Source organism: Halichoerus grypus, chromosome 3, assembly GCF_964656455.1.
Source record: "Halichoerus grypus chromosome 3, mHalGry1.hap1.1, whole genome shotgun sequence".
NCBI lineage: Eukaryota > Metazoa > Chordata > Mammalia > Carnivora > Phocidae > Halichoerus > Halichoerus grypus.
This window is the reverse complement of record NC_135714.1, coordinates 84,512,302-84,536,754: the sequence shown is the minus strand read 5'-3', so window position 1 is coordinate 84,536,754 and position 24,453 is coordinate 84,512,302. Positions and strand designations below refer to the sequence as shown.

The 24,453-nt window shown below is 35.3% G+C and overlaps 1 protein-coding gene across 1 annotated transcript in view; it reads left to right on the top strand.

Moving 5' to 3' along the window:
• TACR3 (tachykinin receptor 3) overlaps positions 1 to 24,453 on the top strand; it is a 79,186-nt gene that overhangs the window by 39,231 nt on the left and 15,502 nt on the right. The window contains exons 2-3 of the mRNA XM_036113512.2: positions 360 to 548; positions 2,998 to 3,148. Coding sequence (XP_035969405.2) covers positions 360 to 548; positions 2,998 to 3,148 — 340 coding nt within the window. The remainder of the gene's footprint in view (positions 1 to 359; positions 549 to 2,997; positions 3,149 to 24,453) is intronic.

The following is a 24,453-nucleotide window of genomic DNA, read 5'->3' as shown; positions in this document are numbered from 1 at the left end:
CCCATTCAGCAGACCTTTATGAATTCTGATAATGTGCTAGGCACAGCACCAAATAATCAATACCTTTCACTTACATTATTTCTATTAATCTTGACTTCACCCCCTAGGAGGTGGGTGTTCTTATTTCTATTTTTAAAATAATGAAGCTGAGGTTCAAAAAGGTTAAATAAGTGACAGAATAGGATTTGAAACTTAATCTGCCTGATTCCTAGGACTATGACGGGATTATCATTCTATGCTAACTCTACGTAAGCAAAATCCTCATTAACTTGCTTACCGGAGAGATAGCTCCTTTGAAACTCCATTTGTAACTCTGTAGCAAGAGATACAACAAAATGGTTTTGTTTGTTTTTATATAGGTATATGGCCATTATTGATCCCTTGAAACCCAGACTGTCTGCCACAGCAACCAAGATCGTCATTGGAAGTATTTGGATTCTAGCATTCCTACTTGCCTTCCCTCAGTGTCTTTACTCCAGAATTAAAGTCATGCCAGGCCGTACTCTTTGCTATGTGCAATGGCCAGAAGGTCCTAAACAACATTTCACGTAAGTTAATTCTCCATTGCAGTTTTCAATTCAATTTATTGAACACTTGGGAAACTACAGGTTGGGAGAAACAATTAAGCAAATAAGACATAAGCATTTCCTCCCAAGGGTTCACACATTACTTGGGAAAATAGACATATTAAAATATTATAATACATGGAGAGCCTGGCTGGCTCAGTTGGTAGAACAACTCTTGATCTCAGGGTTGTGAGTTCGAGCCCCATATTGGGTGTAGAGATTACTTAAAACTAAAATCTTTTTTAAAAAAAAAAGGTTTAAAATACTGCAATATGATATGATCAAGAAATTTTATAAGTTACAAAGGTTTCTAATAGGAAAAATTTGATGACATTTATATGGGGTAGAGCTAGAGAGTTTCCTGGAGAAAGTGATAAGATCCCTGGAGATGAAAGCATTACACAAACAAAAGCAGGGTTATTATTGATTGAGAAAAAAATGAGAAAAGAAGAACTGAAGCCCAAAGGTGTTGACTGCCCTTTTAAAATCCTGGCCAGGGAAAGGCAGTTCTAGTAGGCTCTTAGTTGTGTTCCTTTCTTTTAGCATTAAAAAAACATAAACACTAGGTTAGAATGGAAATACGAATTCTATATGACAGAATTTGATATTTCATATTTTGGACCCATCTTTTAAAAAGAAAAAAAAACATAACTGGGCAACTGTTTGCATTTTTTAAAGATTTATTTATTTGAGACAAAGAGAGAGAGAGAGACCGGGGGAGGGGCAGAGGGAGAGAGAGAGAGAGAATCCCAAGCAGACTCTGTCCTTCCAAACATGGGGCTTGATCCCAGGACACTGAGATCGCGACCTGAGCCGAAGTCAAGAGTTGGCAGCTTAACTGACTGAGCCTCCCAGATGTCCCTGTTTGCATTTTTTATTGTGATCATGTAAATTTTAATTCAGTAAAATCTTATGTAGTGTCCTATTTTTCCCTTTAACAATAACAAGAATACAAATATAATGGTCATCTTTTAAAGCAGCTGTTTTATCAAACTGGTCTATACCCAATGTCCAGATTTTTTTTTTATTTTAAGTTTTTATTTTAATTCCAGTTAGTTAACATGCAGTGTAATGTTAGTTTCAACTGTACAATATAGTGGTTCAACAATTCCATGTAATACCCGGTGCTCATCACAAGTATACTCCTCAATCCCCATCACTTATTTAATCCATCCTTCCACCACCCTTCCCTCTGGTGACCATCAGTTTGTTCTCTATTGTTAACAGTGTTTCTTAATTTGTTTCTCTCTCTTTTTCTTTTCTTTGCTCATTTGTTTTGTTTCTTAAATTCCACATATGATTGTAATCATATGGTATTTGTCTTTCTCTGACTGCCCAGAGTCCAGATTTTTAAATAAAAATATTAAGAAGTATTTATTGAAGGAAAAGAAGGCAGTGGTTATTAAACCGAGTACTGTTATTCTATCTGATATTAATAAATCTTAGCTGTATAACAAAATAAAAGTAACCATGATAATAAAATTAAATTATTTGTTGACTGAATTGCTTCCCACTGACGGTAATTCAATATTTAATAAGCCATCAGGAAACGGGAAGGCAAGGAGATTTAAGATTCTCTTTACAAAGAAACAGATACTGAGAAGACTAGTGTTCCAAGTTCTTTAATTACTTTAAAGCCTTCCTAAGACAGTGGAAATTACGCAAAACTTCTACAAATTCTAATTGTGTGGTTATATTATCAGTTGCCCTCCTATTCCTCCCCAACTGCATCCTTATAATTTTGATTGAAAGCTATGAAGTCCTAGAATTTAGTTTGCTAAATAGTATCATGACACTGGTGTGACTAAAACATCTGAATATTATTTACCAAATTAATAATGCTATCAGATGTGTCATGATGTTGGAAAAATGCATGTAAATGTCATTACCTGATTTTCTTAAATTACAGTCATATAGCTTGTGGATCCAAAGTGGCTTAGAGTATCTAGTTACATTTTTTATTCAGATAGAAAACAATTTATTTCAAATATGACTGTTGTTGCAGAGATATATAGAATAATTTTACATATGAGAAAATATCTGTCAGTTGATTCGTTTATTCTGTCTTATCTCTTTCTCTCTGATGATAAATTTAATTAGATTAACTGAACAATTACCAAGCAGAGAAATGGCATTCATCCTGAACCTCTGGGCAGGAAGAACATGGATAGTTTAAATCAGGACTGCAATGCAGCTATAGTTTTTGCATATGAATCAGAGATTGACAAAGATCAACTGGTAGCATTTGGATGCCTGTAGTAGACAATAACATGATATCTTGATGGATTTGGGAAATGAGGACTTGGAGAAAATGTGGAAATAATCTTTGGAATTTTCAATTATTATTTAAAAGGGAATGAATTCAAAGTTCCACATATTGCATCTCGATATGCTCTTCAGCATGTGGTGTTTTTTTTTTCATTTCTTGCAGTTACCATATTATTGTCATTATACTGGTGTACTGCTTCCCATTGCTCGTCATGGGTGTCACATACACCATTGTTGGAATTACTCTCTGGGGAGGAGAGATCCCAGGAGATACCTGTGACAAGTATCATGAGCAGCTAAAGGCTAAAAGAAAGGTACTGTTCCATTATCATTTTACCTAGCATTTGTGTTAGTGACCCATCAGAGAGGGGAAAACCTAGTCATGGCATTTTAATATAACACGATTGGATGCTTTACTCTTATTTTTTTTGTCTTGTTTTCATTCTTTCTATCAATTTTTTCTTTTAATTTCTTTATGTCTTCTATAAGCACTGTCTATGTACAGTATCAGTCTGGAATACAATCAGTTTCTTATAGCAGGACTTGCACTACCTTTTGCAGAGTGTTCTCAATTACTCCACCTGAAACTTCTGAAATTTCACTTGAAGTTCCAGTGATTATATTTCTGCGGCTATAGCTACCTTTGTCCTTTATTGAACCGAATGCCTCTGATGTCCTCTAATCTTCCAGCAGCTTCTTTTATCCCAGGAATCTCTCCTAGTAGGTGCTATAATTTCCAAATATCCATCTACCCATCCCTCTCCCCCTACACATGCCTCCCCTACTCCCCCAGCCCCATCTGGTTTCTAGCCAGCCATCATGTAAGCCTGATTAAAAGATGCGAGCTGCACTAATGCTCTTCTATGACTTACTGGGTGGCAATAAAAAGCTTATTTTTGAACAATTCACATGAAACAAAAAGCCTCTAAAAATTATTGTATTGACATTTTATTAGGATTTTTTTAATGAAGATTTTTTTTCTACCATCATGTGACTCAAGTGAGATTTTTAAAAAATTTGTGGAGTTGAAAAGAATCCTAGAGTCATCTATTCCATCTTCCTCTCTCCAGTCAATGTGTTCCTAATACAAATCAGAGAGGTCTTCCCAAAGATGAAAGAGTCATACTGATTATGCCAATTATTATTTATTCCATTTACTATTCATTTTTTTATTTATTTATTTGAGAGAGAGAGAGAGAGAATGAGAGAGAGAGAGCATGAGAGGGGGGAGGGTCAGAGGGAGAAGCAGACTCCCCGCTGAGCAGGGAGCCCGATGTGGGACTCGATCCCGGGACTCCAGGATCATGACCTGAGCCGAAGGCAGTCGCCTAACCAACTGAGCCACCCAGGTGACCACGATTCATTTATTTATGTAAAACTACTAATTATTACATGGACACTTCCCTTAAAAAAAACACTCAACAATTTAAAAACCACTTACCTACAAATTCTCACTTAACAAAGATCAATCACGTTTTAAAATCTAATGTAGCAAATTGATTCCATTTTAGTACTGTTATGTTTTTCCTGTTATCATTAAATAATGGAAGATAAGATTTATGTTCAGTTCACATTTTATCATGGTCTCTAGTATTTGAAAACAAAAAGTAGCATGAACTTCTGCACATTAATTTAGTCATTTCAGCCTATAATATGGATAAAGTTATAGATTTATTTCTCTTTCAAAGAAACTTACCTTAAAAATGAAGTGCACAATTAAACTATGCCTTTAGGGGCGCCTGGGTGGCTCAGTTGGTTGGGCAACTGCCTTCGGCTCAGGTCATGATCCTGGAGTCCCGGGATCGAGTCCCGCATTGGGCTCCCTGCTCAGCGAGGAGCCTGCTTCTCTCTCTGACCCTCCCCCCTCTAATGTACTCTCTCTCATTCTCGCTCTCTCAAAGAAATAAATCTTTAAAAAAAAAAATAAAAAAAAATAAACTATGCCTTTAGCACAAAACAACAACAACAACAAAAAACCTAAATCTAGAAGAACAACAATAACACAATCTTAAATGAACAGTTTCTCTTTCTACTTTGTCGTTTCAGCTCATTTTCCAACATCTTGCTCATATTGCAGAATACTTTTGAGAGTAATATTTTTTTAGCTATGTTTTAGGGGTCATCACATTAAATAACTGATAGCTATTTCAGAATAATGTCTGTGTCTATAGTACCCACTTAGTTTCCCATCTTTTATTTCTTTCTTTTGGTTTAGGCATCTCTTTTTTTTTAACATTTTTTTTTTCTTGTTCACTCCTAAACAAATTAAAATAAGCCCAGTAATTGTTGATGATTGTTCTCTTTTTCTCATATTCATGTAATGTTGTCTAGCAAGAAATGAAAAGTTAATGTGAGTGTTCCGTTTTATTTTTTGTTTGAGTCCCAGAGGGAAGAAAAGCAAGAGGGAATATTTTTGTTTTTGCCCTTCTATAACTGATGAGAGCAAGGCATAAATATTTACTTTTTATTTCATTACTCTACAATTTCAAAGTATAAATACCAATTCAAACTGAGAGAGTGACCCTTCTAGAACATTTCAAAAAAGTAAGACATTTAAGAGTTCCAGTCCGTATTTCTGTCATATTGTGTTCTGGGCTAAAATAAGACAAAATGATATCCATGACATGGACTTCTCATAATAAATCACCTTGCCCTTGGATTTCTTTCACAGGCATGTATTTGAATGATCATTGGTATCTCAGAAGTAACACTCATTTTGTCTAAAATTTTTAAATTTCAAAATAGAGCTGGCTTTTCTCTTAATTTCTTTATTTGTACCTAAAATTAAAATATTGTCTGATATGGTCTGGGATACAGTTATTTATCTAGTAATCATATGTTTTTTATATTTTAATATGACAACTTAGTTTAAAGATGTAAATCCTACTCTGGATGAGCACTTTAATTATATGCTATCATTTAAAGAATACATCCTTGATAATACAGATTGGACTTCAGAGATTAAATAAGAGGGCATCAGTTATTGGGCGCCTGGGTGGCTCAGTTGGTTAAGCGACTGCCTTCGGCTCAGGTCATGATCCTGGAGTCCCGGGATCGAGTCCCACATCGGGCTCCCTGCTCAGCAGGGAGTCTGCTTCTCCCTCTGACCCTCCTCCCTCTCATGCTCTCTGTCTCTCATTGTCTCTCTCACAAATAAATAAAATCTTAAAAAAAAAAAAAAAAAAGAGGGCATCAGTTATGACAGTACAAATTCATGATGACTGTGGGGAAAGAAAAAACTCCATAAACAACTCTGAGTCAGCCTCCTAGTAATAAGAGAGTAGTGGAGCCCCCAAAAACACATGAACAAGAATAAATGAAATTTAGGCAAGTCACTGAGATCTCGGCCACCACTGAGAAGCATTACTTCCATTTCTCTTTCTCCCACAATCTGCAGGAATTATGCTCAATTTAAAATATTATACATTAAATTCTCTGAAGAACAGCCAGTAAAATAAATTACTATGTCTAAGCCATAATGAATTTAGCAACCTAAAAATTAAACTAATATGAAACTTTCAGATAATTAAGGATTAACTTCCCCACTCAATCTTTACATATGACCTGCCTAAGTATATATATAGTTTGAAAATAATACCAGTAGTTCTAGCCAGCACCAGGTAAAAAAAAAAAAAAAAACTAAACTAAATTATTAGTCTTGAGAAATAAGTTAATACCTCTAGAAATATTTCCTCATCATTAAAATTGGAGTGTTGAAACTGAAAATCAGTATTAAAATTCGATGGCTCTAAACAGCTCACTAAACTCTAGGAGGTAATACGTAGGATTGTCTGACATTTGAGTCACATATATAGAACCAGTCTTCCAAAAATATGTTAGCAATCACATTAATAAACTCTTATGTAAGTGTATTTTACAACTTCACAGCACTTTGTTTACCTCATAGCACAATCAGGTATCCTTAATTTATAGTAAATGTGCTAGATTTTAAAATATTGTATGTTATATACCCATTGGCTTTCAATATAAGTCTATTTAAATATGCATAGTGAAATAATAATGTACCTTTAATGTAATAAAGTGGTTAACTTAAGAATCCAGGCACTTTAAATAAGATTATCTTCAAATAGTAGCAAAATATAAAGTTTCAATTAATATCACAGAATTCCCAGAGTCTTAGCTCTCACTGGTTCTATTTTTTTTTTTTTTTTTGGTAGTAATTGGTTAATATTCTTGCCAAAGCTCTCCTTCAGGAAATGTGCATTATTGTGTACACTGCTATAATATTCAAATTGAAAATTGAAATTATAATATTTTTATAAATTTTTAAGAGAATGTTTTTCTAACATTATCCTGTTTGCTGAGCTTGTTATACTAATGCTTACATTCCAGTGTAAGAATAATTTAGTGTCCAGAAGAAAAAGCTGATCCTGTTTATTCTACTTACTGGTGGATATAGTCACAGATTTTGGCTACCTGTGGTTGAAACGCTATGCATGAAAGCAATCTACTTGAAGTCATAACAATTATATGACAAAATTTGAAACTGTATCTCTTTATGTTGGCATATAAAAAGTCAGATTTTAAATATCTAGTGGTCAACTCACAGGCTGATTTTAAAATACATTTGCAGTTTAAAAAATGTATTCTAGAATGACAGATCTGATCAGAACCTAAAATTTCATGAATCCCTTGCTTACTGCTATTATGGATTAAAATCAAATGCAGTATAAGGAAGAAATGAGTACGGGGTGCTAACATCTCATATTTAGGATGTTTTGGTAAAAAAAAAAAAAATCAAGTATGTTCTTTGATGTTTTTTCAGTCCTGTCAATATTGTTCCATTTCCTTAAGTATCTAGAAATAAGAAAACTATAGATACTGTCTCAGAAGCCATTGTAATGCTTATTTGAGTTAGGATCTTATCTACAACTAAATCTACACAGCTACAGTTTGAAAGCTACACTTTGGAAACAGAGAAGAGTTGCTATCCATCTCTCCCACTTAGTATTCTCATATACTGACTACTTTCTTGGCAATGTGGGTGAAAAAAAAGTAGTGACATTCTCCTATAAATAATATTAAATTCTTGGCGATGACAAAATATATCCCAAAATATATGTGTGAGTCTGCTGACATCTTGGAGTAACTATGTAGAACATAAATTCCAGAAGACCAGTGATAAGCAAGATGGAAAGAAAATAAATTATGTTTATTAATAGGTATATGAGTTGGACATAAAACATAGCTTAATACTTTAAATAATTATAATTATTAAATTCATCTATCTGAAAAATAAATGGTGGCTAGATAGAGAATGAAAACAATGGTAAGAACTGTATCAGATCAACTTTAACTCATTCATCAAAGGTGATATATTAAAAGTTCCTATTGTAGAAATACCACTGACAAAGTTTGTCTGATATCAGAAAAAAAAATGCTATCTTGTAATATTCTTATAAACCAGATAAAGAAAAATGGCCTTGTTGCAAATCATATTAGTATTGATTGAATTTGGACACTCCATGTGTGCTGATGAAAAGAATGATGTCAGTCTAAACAGAGGCTTTGAGGGGCACGCCACAGAGCTCTATCCTCAGTACTACCTCATTCAAAACTGATCAATAACAAGAATATCAACTCTGTGGCCATGATAAATAAATCTACATATAGAGACAGAATCTTAGATGACTGAATTAAGATCTAGGAAGGCCTAGAACACAGTGCCATGTGCATGATAGGTTGTGCATGCTGTATGGTCTTGATCCGTTGGCTGACCAGAAAGGGTGGGGTCTTGGATGTCAATGATCTCTATTCTTTTTTTTTTTATTTAAAGATATTTATTTATTTAGACAGCAGGGGGAGGAACAGAAGGAGATAGAGAATCTCAAGCAGACTCCATGCTGAGTGCAGAGCCCGACCTGGGGCTCGTTCTCATGACCCTGAGATCATGACTTGAGCTGAAACCAAGAGTTAGGTGCTTAACCAACTGAGCCACCAGATGCCCCACCAACTGATCTCTATTCTAGTTACTGTCCTATCAGTGTGATCTTAGACACATCTCTTTAACTTTCAGAGTCCCTGTTTACTTAAGACTGTGGAGGTTTGAGAAAGGACCTTTTGTATTAAAATTCGGTGGTTCTAATGCCCAGCATCATGCCTTTTACAAAGCAGGCACTTAGTTCCTGTTGATATTTCCCTCTTCTTGAGTCATTTTCTACCTTTTTCAATATGGAGAACATAAAACTGAATGCAGAACTCATGCCCAAACATTTATATCTGACCCTCACTTTACTCCTTTTAATAAATCAATGATTTGTATTTAAGATGGCTGTAGATTTTATCAAGACTTACAGTTGAGATAAATTACATTAAAGATAAAATCCATTTCCAAGCGGCCTAGAGTTGTTTTTTTTTTCTATGCATTAATTTAACAAAAAATATAAATGGAAAATTTCCTGTGACTACATTTAACCAAAGTAACAACAACAGCTCAACCACAAGGGGAGAAAGAGTTACTTTCAATGTTTCAGATTTAGCCTATAAGCCTCTTAGTCTTGGAAAATATCCATTAAAGCAAGGTGAATCAATAATTCGATAGCACATTTCCTTTTCTGTGTTTTAATATTTACATCACATTTTATGCTATTAATGTGATTTTTTTCCCTAGCAATTGTCTTCCTTTAGCTACCCAGCTGTAGCAAATAACGTAACACAGCATGTGCATATTTTTCTAAAAGAGAGCTCACTGTGCGATGTCAGCAGTGGAAGGCGTTCAGATTAATTGGGAATCTGCTGAAATGCTGGCTTTGTGAATAAACTAGAAGTTTTGTGTCTGACTCTTTCCCCATAACCAGTTGTTCTATCTTTATGTACTTCACTTTGTTGCAGTAAAAAAAAAACTTGATATTATCTATATGATTTAGACTTCAAATGCTAATACATTATGTAAATGTACAAGCGAGTATATAATTAATTCAGTGTGATTTTCCTATCTTTGTGTCCCTTCCTCATTTCTGTGTCTCCATGACACATTTCCACTTATTTCCATGCATCTTTCCCCAATAATTTGGCATAATAATATTATTATAAATATTGTTAATCATAAAACCATATATCCCTTTTAAAATCTCTATAAGAAATACATATCTTCTCATGTCTTCTTTCCTTTAAAATGTATACATTTTAGGTATAGGTATACATATATATATATATATAAACCTAAAGTTTATACAGGTATAAAACCAATATTTTAGTAGTAGATTTTCTAGGGAAATGAAAATAAAGAACTATAAAATATCTTTTTTAAGTTTTTGTCATGTATCACAAAATATCTCCCCCACAAAGAAAAATAAATATTGTAAGCACTTTTATATAGAAGTTCATGATAATTTATCAACTATTTTTCATTCATATATTTTGAGAACAGTTTGTGTTTTGGCTGATGAATCAATGAGCATCATTAGAACATATCTCCTTTTTTTATTTTGAAAATTATATAAATACTTTATTCCATCAGGATATGATGAAAATTTATATGAATTGGGTCTTTAAAAACCTTGATGTCTTCAAGGAAAAGAACTAAGATCAAAACAAGTCAAAAAATACCTGAAATTTATGATAGATAGGAATAATATTACCACGAAATACTTCTAATTGAAATAGTGAAGCTTAAAGAAACTAATAGCTGCTCTGTCTCATTAACTTCTACCCCACCGGGGACTACAACCCACAATTAGGAGTGCCTCCTACACCTGAGCTTTGCATTGACTGCAGATGCCACTTAGTTGCAATCTTCTCCCCGCTCTCTATGGGTGGCAGTGGATGGCAATCATTTTGAAAAACCTAGAAAAGTTTCTGTGTATTTCTTTCTGGTTTTCCAGAGGTACTCAAGAAGAGGAGGGGTTTACTCCTTTTTGAAAAGATAGCACTTGTGGAGGAAATGTCTGCAGCCCTTCAGTGCTTGGCAATTACTTGAAAAGATTTCTCCATGGATTACCCATTAATAGTTTTCATTCTGCAATCAGAGGTGCAGAGAAGATTGGGACCAGGTTCAGAAATCGTGGAATTCTCACAGGAAAATTAAGCTTAGCAGATGAAATCTATAACAAGTGCTACAAAATCAATATGCAGGAATCTGTTGCATTTCTATACACTGATAACAAACTATCAGAAAGAGAAATAAACAAAACAATCCCATTTACAACTGCATCAAAAAGAAGAAAATACCAGGAATAAATTTAACCAAGGAGGTGAAAGGCCTGTACCCTGAAACATTGATGAGAGAAATTGAAGACAACATAAATAAATGGAAAGATACTCCATGCTCATGTATTGGAAGAATTAATATGTTAAAATGCCCATACTACCCAAAGCAACCTACAGATTCAATGCAATTCCTATCAAAATTCCAACAGTACTTTTTACAGAAAAAGAACAAACAATCCTAAAATGTGTATGGAACCACACATACACACACACACACACACACACACACACACAAAACCCAAATAGCCAAAGCAATCTTGAGAAAGAAAAACATAGCTGGAGGGATCATACTTCTGATTTCAAACTATATTACAAAGCTATAGTAATTAAAACAGTATGGTATTAGCATAAAAAACAGACACATCAATCAATGGACCAGAAATGACAGCCTAGAAATAAACTTACATATTATTTTACAAGAAAGGAGCCAAGAATATAAAATGAGAAAAGGACAGCCTGTTCAATAAACAATGTTGGGAAAACTAGACAGCTATATAGGAAAGAATGAAACTGGACCACTGTCTTAAAATTCTCAATACTTCAGGACACACAAACACACAATGCACACACAAGAATGGTATCAATTATTATAGGTTTTACAAAATCACCATATGGATAGATGAGATTGAATCAAACTCTTCTACTGGTTTTTGTGTGTTTGTTATTTAAAACTTAGATCTATCTGAAGTTTATATAAGTTGTAGAATGAGAAAACAGTTTTATTTTCTAGATGCTCTTCTGTTGTACCTGCCATTATTTACTGCATAAGCCATCTTTTCCAACACTAACTTAAAATGTCACAATTATCATATCCTAAATTCTTAAATGTGTTTGAGACCCAGGAGACTTTCTATTCTCTTCTGTCTGGCTGTTCATGCATTATCACCATATAGGTTAAATTAATGAAACTTAATGTATTTTAGTATCTGACAGGGTGACTCTCCACTCCATTTATCTTTTTTCTTTCCAGAATTTTCCTAGCTATTCTTACATGTTTATTTTTACATAAAAATGTTATAAAATCATTTTGTCTAGTTAAAAATGATTTTTGATTTTGAAATTAGATAACATTTATTAACTTTGAGAGAACTGGACCATAAATATTTAGTAAGGGAAAAAATGGAATGGGTTGATGAATGGCTAAACCAATGGTATTCTTTTACATTACTTGAGACAATTGAATGTAATGACTGGGAACAGAGACTCTTAGTGTGCCAAGTTCAAATGTTGATTCTGGCACCTATCTTGGGCTATATAACCTATCTGAGCCTCAGAGAGGTTACAACCCTAATAAAATGAAGGAAAAATAATAATAATGCATATACATGTGGCTGTATAGAGATTAAATGAGGCAATGAATGTTAAGTACTCCAAAGAGTGGCTAGCACATAGAACTGTTCTCGGTAAATGGTACTTGTTAATGCCAGTACTTTACGGTGAATATATATGCCAGTATTGTAGAGATCAGAAAGCATCATGTGATAGCAAAGTAAAGAGGTATAAAATTGGCCATTTATCTTTTTAAATATATTGACCTACATTGTGTTTGTGTGTGCTCTTAATCCCCTTCACTTATTTCATCCATCCCCCTACCCACCTACACTGACTTCCCTTCCACATATATATTACTTAATTCTCACAATATCTATGTGACTTTTTCTTGCTTTACAGAAAAATGAAACTGAGTCTCAAACTTATAAAATTAATAGGTGGCAGAGCTTGGACTTGAATCCTGGACAGAAGTTTTTAAGGCTGTGTTCTTTTAGAGAACTACTTAGTTCAAATAACCAGTTTTCAGGATGGTACTTTATGTCTGAGTATTATTTGTATTATACAAGGTGCATTTTTTTTAAAGATTTTATTTATTTATCTGACAGAGAGAGACACAGCGAGAGAGGGAACACAAGCAGGGGGAGTGGGAGAGGGAGAAGCAGGCTTCCCGCGGAGCAGGGAGCCCGATGCAGGGCTCGATCCCAGGACTCTGGGATCATGACCTGAGCTGAAGGCAGACGTTTAACGGACTGAGCCACCCAGGCGCCCCTACAAGGGACATTCTTATATACTGTCTGTACTGAGCTTCATAATTTCCCTGAGGAAGTATGCCTGTTGGAAGGTGTTTTCTTTCACTAACAAACTGAAGCTCCTGGAAGGTGAAAGTGTCCCAAACTTACACAGCTGGTAATTGTATACGTGGAGTCCATTCAGTACTATGGAATGCAAGATGACCATTTCTTCCGTTATATTCAACTGCAAAGAATTGGCAGCTACCTTTAGCCAGTCTTTTGTGCATTAAAAATTTCTTCCTGGTCATTCCATTACACATCCTGATTTACTCTAGACTAGTGCTGTCCAATAGAAATTTCTGCAATGATGGAAATGTTCTGTATCTCGACCGTCCAGTGGGATAGTCATTAGCCACATGCACCCAATGAATGAACACCAAGTACAGCCATGATAACAAGACATGAAAATTAATTTACTTTATTTTATTAATGTACATTGAAATTTAAATGCCACATCTGGGTAGCGACTACCATATTCTTATCAGTGCTACTCTAAAAAGGCATAAAAACAATAAACCAACTAGTTATTTTACAACTAATGTTTACTCTCATTTACTGTGATAATGTAGTAAGAATTGGAGAAAATTAAAAATTCTACCACGAGGTTCATAAAAAACTAAGATTCCTTGACTTTAACATTTTGCTCGTAGAATTCTGGTATTTGAAATATTTTTTCTCTATTCTTGATTCTTATTATGTGTTATCTGTATTTTAACTATATTGTGTCACATATATACACTTATTTTGGCTACTAAGTTTCTTGAACCATAAGTAAAGATTTCTTTGTAAGAAAAGGGCCATCATGACTTCCTTACATTTCTGACATCATGCCTAACACAAATACATGTAACATATTTGTACAGTGTTAATGGGGAAAAAACAAAACAAAACATGAACTGTGGAGTCCGATAGGCTGGTTTGATTCCTGGATTATTGGCTACTGGTTCTCTCACCCTTAATCTCTCACCCTCCATTTCTTATTTATAAAATACCAAAATACTATTTCTTTTCTTGAAACTTTTTGATGAGGGCTAATCAAGATAATGTATGTATTAAAGTGTCTGGTACCTAATGCTCATAAATATGCAATTCTAGTCTACACTTACTTTCATCTATTCATGAGACAAAAATAAACCTAATTATGATCACTAATAAAAATAATGCTTATGATAGCTTTATAAAAGCAACAGCATTTATTATTCTTGTTATGTGCCAGACACTTGATTTAGGTGCTTTAAATAGATGAGCCAATTGAATTCTGACAACCACATGAGGAAAGTACTATTATTATTTCATTTTACAGATGAAGAAGCAGTCAATAGATGGGGTAAGGAATTGCCTAGTCTACTGAATGATAAAGTCAGGATTTGAACCCAGCAAATCTGATTCTAGAGAATGTGTTCCTTTTTTTTAAGATTTATTGATTTATTTTAGAGAGAGGGTGCACACGCGCATGGGGGGGAGAGGCAGAGGAAGAGAGAGAATCTCAAGCAGACTCCCCTGCTGAGTGAAGAGTCTGATGCGGGGCTTGATCTCAGGACGCTGAGATCATGACCTGAGCCAAAGTCAAGAGTCAGATGCTTACCCGACTGAGCCACCCAGGCACCCCTAGAGAACATGTTCTTAACCTCTCTATTATACTGATCATTTCCATACTTTGCTCCAAGTATGCGGGGGGGGGGGGGGAGTAAATAAGATAAAAGAATTCTTCACTTATTTTTCAATTTATTTAATTACCAGTAATACAATTGAATTATATTATTGTATTATTTATTGACATATTCTGAATTAAAAGGCTTTTGAAGATTAAACTAACCAAAATACATAACATTGTTTTTAAAGAATAATTATTTCCCAGTACTAGCAGTCAACTTAAAATTTATTTCCAGTATCAGCAATCAACTTAAAAATTAATTGTTAGGAAACAATCCATCAGTAAACTAAGACTGCATGTATTTACCAAACTGAAGAGGCGTCTATTTTAGATATGCAAAAATGTGCACTAAAAATGTGTTACTGATCATTAAAAATTGTAAGTCAGCTCAATATATAGTATTATTTTGTTTTTTGTTCAGATCAATTTTTAACGTTCTAAAGCTCCTTTTAATACCTAAGAAATAAAACAACAAGCCCCCCCAACAAACTGCCCTTAGTTACTATAACATCCTAAAGCATACTGATATTAATTAATGGTTTTGCAGTAACTAAAGCAATTTCACAATAATTACACTGCCATTGCCAAATATCAGTAGACAGATATAAATACAACTGTTTCTTATATTTGGAGAAAATCTAGATTTGTAAAGCCAAATAAGCACAACATTTTGTGTGTGCCAGACAGCAAGATGAAAAGAGAGGGATTAAGGGAAGGAAAGAAAACTAGGAAGGAGAGTGATACACATGATCTGTAACAAAAAAGATGAAAGGTTTTATAACACAGTGGAAGGAAAACTGGGATTCAGGACAGCTGAGTGCTGGTATATTTCAGCATTCTCTTGTTTGAATCACCACTTTTCTCTGGGCTCATTGTCTTATTTGTAAAATGAGAAGATTGAGATATATCATCTCTAAGTTCTCTTCCAACTATAAATATCCATGATTGAGATTCATGAATTATTTATTCAACATCGAGTGTGTACTAGGCATTGTGCACAAGTGATTTTATTTAACCTTACAAAATCCTATAAAAGAGGCTATATTTCAGGTCAGAAATATTAGTGGCCCAAGCTCACTGGAAATTTTCTAATGGGTTCTGTGCAGTTGATTTTGCTTACACACCAAAGTGTTTCCTCCTATCTCTGACCTCACTCAAGCAACCAAAGTCACACATATTATATTAATGTCTGCAAGTGATGTATCAGGCAGGAATACAGATGGGAAGACCCACACTTAAGGTCGGTTCAGCATGGAGTCCCCTCCACTCAAAAATAAAATTTATTCTTCTAATTTGTAACACTTCAGTCCCTACATTTTTTTCTCTCTGATCTCAGCCACCCCTCCACCTCCACCTCCTACCCCCAGCCCTATCTAGTTGAGGGGAAGAAAAATTATGTGCTTTGACATATGCTTAGACAAGTGTTTCATAGGAACACTAATGGGACAGAAAACAGGAAGGAAAATCGCAGGAAACATTAATACTTAGAGTATCAACTTATGCTTATAGTGTAAGGCGGTGTTGTTTATATGCAGTAGTTCTGTGTCCATTACTTATATAAATATGTATTCATATAAAATATACATAATGTTTTTCTATGCACTGCAGCAGTGCACTAGATGATGAGGTAAGGAAGCAATAATGGAGTCTGAAACTAGCTCAGAATCTATGATGAAAAAATTTTCCAATTCCATAACCCTTATGACACACAATCTCGACATTATTTTAGAATTTACACTCACAATAATGCTCCAGGATAGATAGGAAAGGTTTCATCTTACTTTAGAGATACATAAGCAAGAGAGTCAACATTAGAGAAGGTAAAGGTGAAATAGAAAGAGATCAATGTGAAAAACTTAAAATAATCATCAGAGTTTGGTGACTGATTAGATATGAAGACTGAGAGAGAGGAAATTAAAAGTTCTATTTAAAGACTCAATTGCTGAGAAAATTGAGATGCTTGTGACAAGAAATTTGCCTGTGAGCAAATCCAGCAATTTGGAGTGAAGATGAGTTCACTTTTAGAAGAACCCAGCGAGGTGGAAATGGTCCACATGCAACTGGAGGTGTGTTCCAGCAGAGGGAACGCTTACTCGTGCTAGGGAAGATGACAGCTCATATTACAACTGCAGAAAATGTCTCACACTTCTGTAATCTAACACCACAAGTTTCAATCTATCTATTCTGTACTGTGATTAGAAATTTTCATAAGAAGAACATTCTATCCCACCCTCTGAAGGACATAATAATTGTGAATATAGGTGCACCACCTACTGAGTATCAGGAACACAAATTCCTCTACTCATGTCCTCTGCTCATGTCCCTTCCTTCCTCCCATTCTCCACACCATCAACCTCCCGAAGCCCAAGTCAGAGGAGCAGAGAAAAATTCTTTTGCCAGAACTACCTGCTTCTATTTATATTTATTTCATTATTTCTATTTTTTCTTATTTCCAATTCTGTTAAAAAAGATCTTTCAACCCATGCAGAAATTTCCATTGACAGAATCGTTCCTCTTTACTAGAGGTAACCAGTTAATAATAGGTTAGTAAAATATTCTTTGAAACAGATGAATGGCTAACTGACCATTTATGCAGCTATTCTTGTGCTCTCAAAAGTAAGAGAGTGAATATCACCTGTCTTCTTCTATTCCTATTTAATTTTGCATCATCATCATACAGCCTGTTTTAATAATAATGTGTAGTCTTCTGCTTGTGAAGTCACCTGATGTGACTTGGTAAAAGTCAAAATCATGAAAGGGGGGAACAAGTTCTGGAATTTAGACTTCCTGAGTTCTACCCTGGAACTCTGCTCCTTGTCCCGACACACACAGGAAAGATTTTAGTCTAAATCTGTGGAATAAAGTGAATGTCTTCAGGACTATATTAAAATCCTCAGCACTAGAAATGAAGTCTACTGATCTATTGCTGAATGAGTTAAACTGTTCTTGAAAAGTTTCCATATTTCATTAAATAAAAATATTTCTTAGCCCTGCCACAAGTAAAATAATATATAGGACTCTCCCTATTGTATAGATGCGTGATACAGTATTCCAGTAAGCTAAAAAGTCTAGCCAGTAAAAGGAGTTTATATGCATGCATATAATATTCATTATACAATTCCAAATTCCTTTAACACCAAACTATGCTGAAATAAAAAAAGCCTCCTTTCTTTCATAAAGGAGAAAAATACTTCAGTGTTATGCAGGACTAACTTTATCAATATCAAACATAAATTGCCTGACCATGTACAATAATTAACAGACAGTTTCAGCTAACAGAATGATGGATAGCAGAGGGTATACTCTTAGGCTTACGTATTGCCTGTCCCCATAGCAGGTTTGCCATCCTAGCAAACATTTCCCACAAACCTCCCATTCCGCCCATGCCCTCAGCTGGTAACGTTAGTCGCGAAGCTTTTTCTATAAAGAAAACTGCCTTCCAAAAACCCAAAGAATACATGAAGAACAGCCTTTCTTTCTTAGTGTTCTTTTGGTTGACAACTAGGACACAGGAGTTGACAGAATCAAGGGCTCTCTCCGCTGGAGGTAACCAGTAAGAGATACCAGATTAAATTAGCCATCTCAGCCCCAGGAGCAGCTATGTGAACGGCACATGTATCAGCTTTACTGTGGATCTATCTAGGTCAGGTGACAGAATACAAATATCAGTTATATTTCATAACACCTGCCACAAATGATTTAGAAGTGGTAAGGGGATGTGAGGAAGAAAGGTGGAAAGAAAATGTATGAGTTTGTTAGAGAAGCCATAGCAAACAACCACAGACTAAGGGACTTAAAAACAGAAATTTATTTTCCCGAAGTTCTGGAGGCTTAGAAGATCAAGGGGTCGGAGCACCTGGGTGGCTCAGTCGTTAAGCGCCTGCCTTCGGCTCAGGTCATGATCCCAGGGTCCTGGGATCAAGCCCCGCATCGGGCTCCCTGCTTGGCTGGAAGCCTGCTTCTCCCTCTCCCACTCCCCCTGCTTTTGTTCCTTCTCTCGCTTTGTCTCTCTCTGTCAAATAAATAAATAATCTTAAAAAAAAAAAATAGAAGATCAAGGGGTCATCAGGGTTGGTTTCTTTAAGGTCTCTTTCCCTGGCTTGTAGATGACCATCTTCCTCCAGTGTCTTCATGTGACTTCCCTCTGTATATAAGGGCACCAGTCATATTAAATTAGGGTCCATCCATAGGACCTTCACTGTACCTTATTTAGCTTTTTAAAGGCCCTGTTTCCAAATACAGTCCCACTCGGGGGTACTGGGGGTTAGAATTTTAACATATGAATTTGAGAGGGGGACACAATTCAGCCCATAACAAAGATGTCATTCCTAATTTTTAGAAAGGAACCCTCTGATTAAGTCACTTCAGGGTTCTGGCTGCTTGCTGTCACCAAGGAGTATTTCTGCTCTGTTATGAAGAGGCAAATCCTTAACAAGGGAGAGAGAGTGCACTAAATGAGGGCTAGGGTAGTGCTCCTCTCCACTTCATTCCAACAGGCTTATCTTCAGCTGAAAGAAAATTGAAACCATTTTTCTGTTTGTTTGACTTGAACGTTTTATTCTTTTTCATCCCTAGTTGGCAGTTTGCTTGTGAGAGCCCTTTGCACTTCACCGTTCTCCTCCAGTCCTCTTTTTTCATTCCTGCCCTCAAAGAAACTGTTCCTTTTGAAACGATTTCACCTTCCCATCATTATGTAATCTCTGCAGTCCTGTTAAAGTGCCTGGCATGATGCCCGAGGCCCCCAGCACAGCGCTCTGTGAGTGACTCTTACTCCCCGCATGTTTAATGACAGCCCGTTCCCAGGACTCTCCGTATTCATTTATCATTCGTTATGTGACCTGGTTTTTAACTCACTTCATACATATCACTTTTTTCATATGTCCTGAATGAAAAATGTAAACTCTCTCGAGGACTTTGTAGATTAGTCGAAAGAGAGAATTTGCCTCTCAAAACATAAAACTCCTTTAGCATGTCTTCTCAAGTCAGCAACCAGGTAATTATGTCAGTCTCTCTCCCCCTTACCTTCTCCCTCCCCACCTTTCCTTCCTGCAGCCCCTCCTTGATCCATTTCTCTGTTCCACAAAGACCCTGCACCCACAACTTTCAAGGACAAATTTAGTACTGTTCCTAGAGTTCCAACTATAGTACTGTTCCGATAATTCAAATAGTTCCAAACTTGCAAATTCTCATCTATATCCATTACCCTTCTCAGCAAACAATATATCCTCCCTATACTCAATTTCTCTCTCTTTTCCATGTCAGGAGAGTATTACAAATTGAAAAATAATGTTGTTGTTGTTGTTGTCGACGTTGTTGTTTTCTGTCACACTATGTTGACAGACCCTTTATGTATGTGATTCTAATTATTTGCTCTAAGTCTTTTTCAGGTGTCTTTGTGCTCCTGTTTTTATTTTATTTCATTTCTGAAAAGATTTCAGAGAGACTTTCCTCTCCTACTTTGCTTAGGTGGTCAATCCTAAAGGACTATGATTCTCGGTACTTCTATATGCTTTCCTCAGTGTATTTCCAAATTTATGTATTTTTCAAATCATTTATATTCCTTCCAAACCTATCTTTAATCTGTTTTTATTTGGAAATATTTAGAACTGGAGAAATAATACATTGTGAATTCTTCTTACATTTTCATTCTCAGGTATTATCCTCAGATTATTTCTGCCTCATTATTTCATCATTCTCCAACATGATCTGGCAGCATTATACAAATCTCTGAAATAGGAATTTCTAAAGCCTTTTGCCACAGCCATCTAAGCCCAGATGAGAAGAATGGTTTTCACTGACACCTTAAAGGAACACATACATGCTTCACATATTAAATCTGTAAAGGAAAAGATCATCTTAAAAGAACTGAAAACAATGGATAGAATAGTAGTTGCATACCAAAAAGGAATTCAGTATTAATTAGAATAAACAACAGGTCCTTCAGCGTTATCCATGCTGATTAAAAGGCAGAAGATCAAGTATGAGATAATAATTTCCTTTATATTAACAGTGCCTCACCGGAAATTGAAAACGCATGACTGATGGCCATAAGCTCATATACCACATTAATCCAGCTTGAACATCACAGACCAGTTTATTTTAAAACAAGTCTTCATGGAGAACTAGAAGACACTACTTCATTCACTTGACTGAGAAAACAAACCAGGTCTCCATCATCACAACCCCAGTCTAACTTCTAGCCAGGAGATTTCATGGGACATCTCATAGAACATTTCATTACCAGACCAGGGATTTTACTAGCAAGGACTCTGTACAAAGAGCTCTAACTCCAGGGCTGGGAGACAATTAATAAATCAACTTGCATTTACTTGGGGATCACCTGTAATACGTTGAGTGGGAGACCACAGACCTTACAACTCGGTTTCTGTTGTTCTCCTATCTTCCTATAAGACATCTTAGAATTTAGGCAGCTTTGAGAAAATGATTCATATGTGAAGATTTTTACCCACACCTTCCTCAAGTCCCATGGCCCAAAAGGGAAGCATGGTCAGGAATGTTTTGCTATAGTGATTTCATTTTTTAATACATATATGACATACAAATGGCTGTTCTATTATATTCTGTGATGACAAACCAAAAAAATATTTTGCCGTAAGCAAAAGGAACTATTTTCCAGCACATGAAATTGTTAATATTTTTTAAACTTTTGTAGGAAAGTCACAGAATCCATGTCTTTGGGTGATTGAACAACATAGATCAGATTCTCATCTCTCTGAAATGTGTTGCTTCACACATAATCATTCTTTTCTCATCCAGCTACAGTACCAAGTTATATTAGTTGGCTGGGGAAAAAAAAAAAAGCTTCTAGTTGTTTTTTTAGCTTCTAGTTTTGTTTATATTAATTTTAAGGAGAAAAGGATGAATCTATTTTGAATCCTTTTTCTAAAACAGTCGTAGTAGGTATATTCCAATTTGAGGACAGGTAGATCCAGCAAATGACCTTACAGCATTCCCATTGATTTCTGTCCTCCAATTCATTGTGATTCAAACTTCACTATGCATTTATTTTAATTCTGGGAAGTGTGGTTCCTTAAAGCTGGTGAATGCCCTTCCCCAGTGGCCTTAACAATGGTTGTCACTCCTGGGTCTTCTTGCTCCATGCAACTGAGTTCCATGACTCCACAGCAACCCATCTGTTCTGCAGGACAGAACTATATATATATATATATATATATATATATATATATATATATATACATATACAAGTTACATAATATATTAATGTTTCTTATATTGGAAACATCTTTATAATACATCCTGCCCTTTATCTTTGATTGTACCTTTTGTGCTGTGTAGTGACCCACAAACTGGTACTAATGTTTCACTTCATATTCTTTAATATCCCACCTTGGAGTTTCCTCTAACACAAGTCATTAATTTCTGACATTACTGATCTGAGTCCATATAATTTAATTTTCTAAATCACTTCCAATTTTCCTGACACATTATGGGGAAGAAGAATTTGCTGTTTTAAAATATATTTCTGGAATCGTTAGAGCAGAGGATATCAGTCTTTCCCAGAAATTACTCATGCATCTAAAGGAGTAGATAGATAGGTTTTCTTTTTTCTCAGATGAACTTCACAAGCCAATTGAGATCTTAAAAACTAATAGAAAAAATCCTGAGATTGTAAGCCTTGGATTAATTTTATGCTCTACATATTACAATTAAAAATTAAATGGCCATGACAGTCTAAGTGTTCTTTAACTTTTTAAAAACTTTTCTGGTCTTTTTATTGTTCAATTAATATTTTATTAACTAAGTTTCACATTGCTAATTTTCCAGTGGTAAAGCTAAAAGAAATATCAAAAACCAAACATTTATTATTCTTTTTCTTCCTGGTAATATAATAGTTTTCTTACATAGGAAAGTTTTTTAAGGAATACCTGTTATCCTGTTGTTTTATAGAAATATGCCATGTTGGAGAAATGACAAAGCCACTCTAAGTATATAATAATTGGCCTTGTTGTTTTTTTATTCTGTAATGGAAAACGTGGATTTGATGTTACTTCTACTTTCTATTACCCTCTGTCTCACTATCTCTGTCTCTATCATTCACAATCACAGACACACACATTCACACAAAGATAGTAGGACTATGATTGAAAAAGAGCCATTCTTAAAATTCCTATTGTCTGCACAATTTCTGTTACAAAATTTGACAAAATTTCTTGGCTTTCTAGTACTCAATTTGCATTTTACCCATTGTCCCCCAGCCTGCCACCATAGTCTTTCTTTGCCTTTACAAAAGGCATGTTTGCAATCAATTTACATGGTACCAACAATTTAAAATTTGCTTATAAATTAGTCAGATTGGGGAATGAAGTGAAAATGAATATCTCAGGATGCCCAGAGTATCTGATGAGCCTGGCATCCACACTTCCATTTAATCTTCACAGTCCCTACGTGAAAAGTGTTCTTGTCTTCTCTTCACTAATAACACTATTGATATGAAGAAAGATGAAGTAATTTTCCTAAGGTCACGTAGCTGTTTATGAACAGGCTTAGATTTAAATCAAAGTCTTAGAATCTAGTGCTCTTGACACTGCAGTACATTGCCGTGCAATGAAGCCTTCAAGTCTTCTAACTATTCCAGAGAGTGTATGCTTAAAAACACACCACTGGGCAGCCATGTGATGAGCCATTACAATTTTTTTTTGCCTCAACACTAAATAGAACCGAGTTAATAATGCCTTAAAATATCAGGGAAAGAATTCCTCTCAACAACTCCTTAAAAAAGTTGTGTGTCTCTCCAAATTTGGACATCATTCTTCCTAGGCCGAACAGCGAATCACAGTATATTAATATAAATATTAAAACTAATATCAAAAGAAAAACATTACTTTCTAGAAAGCACAATAGATAATTGGCAACTCAAAGGAAAAGTCTAGGAAATAAAGGAACTAAACACATCCTAAAATGAGCACTTGAAAATATATTATCCTACATTTATCATTGCTAAGGACAAATTGTGTCCCCCCAAAATTCAGATTTTTGGAGCTCTAAACCCTAATATTGTATTTGAAGGTAGGGCCTATAGGGAGATAATTAGGGTTAAATGGGGTCATATGGATAGGGCCCTGGTCTAATAGGAATAATGTTCTTATAAGAAGAGACACCAGAGAGCTCACTCTCTCTCTTTGTGAGCACACAAAGAAGAGGTCCTGTGAGCACACAGTAAGATGGTGACTGACTACAAACCAGGAAGTGGACCCCTCACCAGAAACTGACCATGCTGGCACCCTGATCTTGGACTTCCAGGCTTCAGAACTGTGAGAAAATAAATGTCTGTTATTTAAGCCATCTAGTCTATGATATTTTGTTATAGCTGTCTGAGCTAAGACAGATATTATTTTATTATTAGCTATTAAAATATAATAGTAGCTTTGGGAGTTTTCCCCAATAAGATGCTTAAAAGCATTATTTGAAATAACCTTCCTGCCAATCCTATGTAAGGTTCGTCTCATTTCACATTTGAGAAAGCCTAGAGTTCTACCTTCTCGTCTACAACTTGCTAATTCGCCTGAGTGAAGCAGCAACTGAGATAGGACAGTGGGCCAAGCTCAGAGGGGTGTGAAGCCCAGGGGTGCTGCAACCCAGGAAACAAAGGCCCAGGGTTTTACGCATCAACCTCATCATTCCTGAGACTGAG